This window comes from Trypanosoma cruzi (assembly GCF_000209065.1).
Source record: "Trypanosoma cruzi strain CL Brener chromosome Unknown tcruzi_1047053422867, whole genome shotgun sequence".
Lineage (NCBI taxonomy): Eukaryota > Euglenozoa > Kinetoplastea > Trypanosomatida > Trypanosomatidae > Trypanosoma > Trypanosoma cruzi.
The window spans coordinates 1-6,228 of NW_918898.1; the positions used below are offsets into that span (position 1 = coordinate 1).

At 52.8% G+C, this 6,228-nt stretch overlaps 1 protein-coding gene and 1 pseudogene across 1 annotated transcript, besides 1 other annotated feature; both read left to right on the forward strand.

Annotated features, from left to right (window-relative positions):
* Positions 1–6,228: a sequence feature (areas merged during assembly that could not be assigned to a particular haplotype. This can correspond to areas where the two haplotypes were merged or to regions with more than two copies in the genome that were merged during assembly.).
* Positions 38–2,152, forward strand: Tc00.1047053422867.10 (trans-sialidase, putative; the record flags this gene model as incomplete). The annotated part of the gene is made up of 1 exon (XM_799474.1): positions 38–2,152. One exon carries the CDS (start codon positions 38–40, stop codon positions 2,150–2,152), a length of 2,115 nt encoding a protein of 704 aa, XP_804567.1.
* On the forward strand, positions 4,295–6,228 carry Tc00.1047053422867.20 (annotated as a pseudogene; the record flags this gene model as incomplete).

Below are 6,228 nucleotides of genomic sequence, written 5' to 3' on the forward strand. Positions count from 1 at the left end.
TGCTGTGAAGGCACCCCGCACACACAACCATCGCCGCATGACCGGATCCAGCGGAGGGAGGAGGGAAGGAGGAGAGGGTGAGCCGCCGAGGCCCAACATGTCCCGGCGTGTGTTTGCTTCCGCGGTGCTGCTGCTCCTCGCCGTGATGTGCTGCGCCACCTGTGGAGCTGCGCCTGCAAAGGAGAATGATGGCAACAGTGATTTAAGAAGTGTTGAGGGGCTGCAATGGGTCGATCTATTTGTGCCGCAGACGACGCCGGTTCTGCCTGAAGGTGGAGGTACTCCAGGGACGAAGCGGGATTCATTTGTTTCACCCTCTCTTGTCAGTGCTGGTGGAGTAATTGCTGCTTTTGCCAGAGGCAAAATGTATGCCGAATATGACAGTGGTGTATTAATTAAGCCACCTTCTTCTGATGTTGTGGCGGGGTACATCGACTCTTCGTGGGATTGGTCCACTCTTGTTGAAAAGGTGAGTGAAAGTACATGGAAGGCACACACCGTGCTTGATACAACGGATGGAACGAATCGTGTGGGCGATGTGCTCAACCCCACAGCAACAACGAAGGGTAACAAGGTGTTTCTTCTTGCGGCAGGCTATGACGTGCTCAAGGAAAGTGGTGGGAGTTGGAAAAGGGACAGCCTGGATCTGAAACTGGTTGTGGGTGATGTCACGAAGCCTACGGCGAGCGAGCCGAGTGGATGGATCACGTGGGGCACACCCACATCGTTAAGCCAGAATACTTTAAAGACACCCAAAGCTGGATTGAAGGATTTTGCTTCTTCTGGCGGCTCAGGTGTTCTGATGGAGGATGGCACCATTGTGTTTTCTCTGATGGCGAAGGATGAGGCAGAAGACGTTTACTCCATGATCATTTACTCGAAGGACAACGGCAGTACCTGGTCGCTATCTGAGGGCATGTCCCCTGAGAAATGCGGTGCACCCCGCATCACCGAATGGAAGGGATCACTTCTCATGATTGTTGACTGCGAGAATGACCAGAGGGTGTACGAGTCGCGTGACATGGGGGCAACGTGGACGGAGGCCATCGGGACACTCTCAGGCGTGTGGGTCAACTCACAACCGGGAGACTATCCGGATTTAAGCCTGCGTGTGGAGGCCCTCATCACCGCGAGCATTGAGGGAAGGAAGGTCATGCTGTACATTCAGAGAGGGTACGCCTTGAGGGAGAAAAACGCCAATCCGCTCTACCTTTGGGTGACGGACAACAACCGCTCGTTTTATTTTGGACCGGTTGCCGTGGAGGATAATATGAATTGGGAGTTTGCCAGCGCCCTGCTGTACTCGGATGGGAGGTTGCACCTTTTACAACAGAGGGACGACGATAAAGGCCGTGTAATTTCACTCTCCCGCCTAACGGAGGAGCTGAAGAAAATCAAGTCCGTCCTCAGCACTTGGTCGCAAAAGGACGTTTTCTTATCCAAGCTGTCTATACCCACGGCGGGTCTGGTGGCAGCTTTGTCCGATGCGGCCAGTGATGGGAGATGGTACGACGAGTACCTTTGTCTGAATGCAACGGTGACGAACGCGAAGAAGGTCAAGGATGGATTTCAGTTGACGGAGCCTGACTCCGGGGTAATGTGGCCTGTGAACACTCAGGGTAATAATGTGCGCCATGTGTTTTTGGGCCACGACTTCACACTTGTGGCGTCGGTGACCATCGAAGAGGCTCCGACTGCGGACGCTCCTCTACTGGGTGCGGCGTTGGGGGACACTAATTCCCCGCTTACCATGGGAGTCTTGTATACCGCGGATAAAGAATGGGTAACTATGTTCAAAGGCAAGAAGACAACAAAAAGTGGCACTTGGGAGCCGAAGAAAGAACACCAAGTGGCACTCATGCTGCAAGGCAACAAGGCTTCTGTGTACATTGATGGCAAGTTGCTGGGGGAAGAGGTAACGCAGTTAACGGGTGAGACACCACTTGAGTATGTGCACTTTTGCTTTGGCGCGTGCGAAATGCACAACTCTCCTGTGACGGTGAAGAACGTCTTTCTGTACAACCGCCCACTGAATTCCACTGAGATGACTGCAATCAAGGACAGGAAAAGTGACGGCTCCATGCATGGGGGCGTGTCGCGGTTGCTGCTGCTGATGCTACTGGGGATGTGGGGCATTGCGGCCCTTTACTGAGAAATTGCAGTGGGGACTTCCTGCTTCCAGCGGGAACATATGTGTCTCTCCACGCACCCTCCGAAGTAATTGCCAGTTTTTTTGTGGATGCACCGTTTATTTTATGTATTTTTATTTTTGGTTTGAATACCCTTCCCCCCATGAAAGTCGTTATGTAAGGGCATGCTCCCCCTCCCGGGACTGCACCGCTGGTTATATGTTTTTGTTTTTCTCTTTCATTATATATACGTATGATTGTCTTCTCCTATATGGTGTAATTTTCTGATAATGGCGGATTGCATTTAATGTTTCCGTCGGCAGATGATAAGTGCACTCGGCATTGAGCTCAACGACGATGGCGGAGTGGGAAAAAAAAAGGAGTTGGGATGCAAGAAAAAAAAACGCACTGATCGACCCAATGAAATTTGGGTGTTGTGGAGACACCATAGGGCTGAGCGGTCGAAGCAAATGTGTTTTTACTTCTGCATGAATAATGTGCAAGCAGTCTTTTTTTTTTTTGCCGCGCCACGATGGGATTCTTTTTCTTTTAGTTCTTTAATGGGTGTGCAAGTTTTTTTAAAGGGGCTTTAGAAAATTTCTAACTTATTTTTATTTTAGGAAAATTATTGTGGGTTGCCGCTGGTTGGGCTGCCGTGCCCTCTCGAGCCTCAGCGGCTTTCATCCTCCCTTTTTTTCCTTCCTGCGCCTCTGCTGCGTGTTTGTGCGTGCCCCTTCACTTGCGTGGCTCTCTTTTTTTCTTCTCTTTTTTTATTCTTTGCGTGACTGCAGGCACACACACAAACGCACGGCGTACATTTTGCGGTGCAGTTGGATGCTCCTCCTGCAGTCGGTGCTGGCAGCTGCGTCACTCCGTGGACATGAGGAGAAGGAAGGGGGAGGCGGTGAGATTGCGTCGCGGCTCTCATCCCCTGTGGGAATGCTGCGCGGCGTGTGGCGGTATTGCTCTGAAGCGCCGCACCATCACGCACGAGGACGTGGCATGGAGTGGAGGATCTTTTTTTTTGTGTCTGCTGCTGTGGGTGTGGGTGTGTTTGCGTCGGACTTGTCGGCCCGATGGCCGCAGCGTGTGGCTGCCACTCTCTTCTCTCGGAGAATATGCTGCCACGCTTTCAATTGTGTGTTGTTTCGGGGACAATGTGCTGGTGACTGTGCGGTTGCCGGATGGAGGGAGAGGAGTGGAAGGAATTGCGTGGGTGCAGCGGTCAAGGGTCGCGCTGGGCGTCTCGCCGCGGAGGGCCTTGCCCGCCCAGCCTAGCACCGCTCCTGTCGGGCATTCTATATCACTATGCAGCATCGTAGTCGACGCTAGCAGCACGCAGCGAGGCAGCGGATGCCACCACCGCCACGAGTGCGACCGGAAGGGGACACTTCAGCTGTTGCCCTCCGAGGGGGCAATCCGTGTGGCACAGTGGCGTGCCCAAAACCCCCTCGCGGACTCCGCACAAGACACCGGGCACTGGCCGCGGAGTGTTTGCGTCGTGGAGGACACTTCGGCTGAGCCCCTCTTTCTTTCAGGTGGACGGACGCCTGTTTTTACTCTTTTTCCCACCCAGGCGGATGGCTGCGCGATGACAACACAACAAGGCAGTTGTTTTCACCATGGCGGGGCAACATCTGCAGGGTTACGCATTGGGAATATGAACGGCGAGTACAGTGAGAAAGGGAGTGACATGGCTTTTTTTTTGCCGTGTGAATTGCGGGGATTTTTCATAAAGCATGTAATTGCACTCCTTTCTGTTGTGTGGGAACTTACCATGATGCGCCGCTGTTGTGGCGTGTATGATCTGGGGTGTCAGCGTGTGGCCGTGGCTGCACCGAATTCCCTTCCCACTTTTGTGTGTGTTTTCGTGTGTCAGGGACGATATGCGCGCATGTATTATTGTGGAGTGTGTGCGGTGTCGGCGGTGCCACAGGGGTGCGGACCGTAGCGAGCGGGATGCGTGAGCAAACCCTCCGCGTCCACCACGCTGCTGTTATTGTTGGCTCTCACCAACACTGTGCTGGGTGGATGGCACCTACTTGCCGTCGTTGCGGCGGTCCTTGTGCATGTGGCGTGCATCACACACCGTGTGGATAGCTTTCTTATTTGCCTTACTGCCTGTCGTGTCTGTGCCTATTGGTTTTATTCTTCTTTTTGGTTGTTGGTTAGTGTTCAGCTTTAGCTCAATCAAACTAAGAAAGCAAGGAGAAACAATGTCTGGGAGGCCCGAGACAGTGCACGGTGGCAATGGGGAGGGTCCCGCGCCCACTGTGCCGCAAGGAAATGGTCGGAGGAGGGCGAGGCCGGTGCTTGAGGGTGGCACAGATCAACTCGCTGCGACTCGCAGAAGAATGGAGGAAGCGCGGCAACCACAGTGGACTCTTGACAGTCGTGTGGAGGATGTGCTGCTGGAGGCAACGGCTCGCAGTACCAACATGAAGCTGAACGATTTTCTTTGGCAGAATCTTGGCGGCAGGGGCGTTGTGGACACGAATAGGAGTGTTTTGCTGAGGGAGTTCTTAAAGGACCCCACGAGGTATATCCGTGTTAAAGGAGTATTGAACGAGATACACGCATCATCTCATTACAAGAGGGTCAGGAATGATCTAAGGAATAAAGTGGTTTTTGATGAAGATGTTCGCAAGCTTGAGGAGAATGGTGTAAATACCCTAATCGGCTGGCTAGAAGCTGCTGCGGGGGTAAAAGACAGGTGTTCGTTGCATCACTAATGAGTTTTTGAATGCATTCCTTGAGGACGTAAGGAACTCAATGAGGATGAGTGCATCGAATAAACTGGAGGGGTTCTACGTGTCTGTGCACAATGCGAGGTGGAGCCATTTGGTGGAAGTTCCTGGTGGCGAGGGGACGGTAATGGAGGTGGAGGAGGGGAAACCACCACAGTCATGGACGTACAGGGCAGTTGGCCGAACTCTCGAAAAGGATGATGGTGTGGAGCAATCCGCTGTACCGCGCGTCTCAGGCTGATGGTGCTCGCCTCGGACGAGGGATGGCCGTACTCGTGGAATCGGAAGGGGGCGGAATCCGCTCGTGACTGCTACGTGAACTGTGAGGTGGAGCGAGTGTGGCAGATCGTCAAGCGCGATCTAACTGAATTTTTTGGCACTGACGGTGAGACCGACTTTACGCCCAAGCGGCGTGTGTTGATTGGGACGCCGGGATCGGGAAGTCGATGAATGCCGGCTCGTACCTTCTCTACCAGCTGCTGCACTACGACGTCGAGAAACTCCAAATGGTTGTTTACTTTATTTCGGATCGAAAATTCCTGTTTGACAAGACCAGCAGGACGGTGTCGACGTACATGAGCGACTCCAGTAATGCGTCTTTTGTGAGGAGTCTGTCTGACCGTGGGGTGAAGGGGTATATTATTTACGACGTGGCAGAGCCGGACGATGAACCGTCTGATGATTTGCCTCCCAGGGGATGGGGCATGGTTTTGGTGTCATCCCCATTTGAGAGGAACTACAAAGAATGGGTGAAGCGGAGCGGTGCCACAGAAACAATTATGAATTGCCCTGGTGAAAGCGATGTGAAGGCGATGTGCGTTTGGATGAGGCGCCATCAGCCCGTGCGGGAGCAGGCGGAGCACTGGCAGGTGGTGAAGGGCCACATGGATGAGGTGAGACCTACTCCACGTTATATCTTTGACGAGCGAAAGTATAATAATTGGGTTCAACGGTGTCACAAGACCGTCGATCAGGCGACCTTTTCTGTAATCGCGCAATACAGTGGTTTGGGATGTGGTGCATCCTGGGATCGTATGAAGGTGCCCTACTGGCTTGCGAGGGTTGTCCGGGAACGAGGTGAAGAGTTTGGTTACGAATTTTTTTTCAATTTACCGGTGTCTGCTCACCTCGGAAATAAAACATTATTCAAGTCGGCGAAGTTAATGCAGCAGCATTATTTTAATTTGCTCATATCGTGGCTGACGGATTATATCATATCAGAAAATTTTGGAAGGTGCACCGTGTTTGCATTTTTGAATGGATCTTTTGTGCGTGCAATAGAACGCAGGCCGAGGGAGCTGAGGCCATCACCACAACGTCGGTCCCGCCGCTGTGCGCTGGCGGTGTACTCA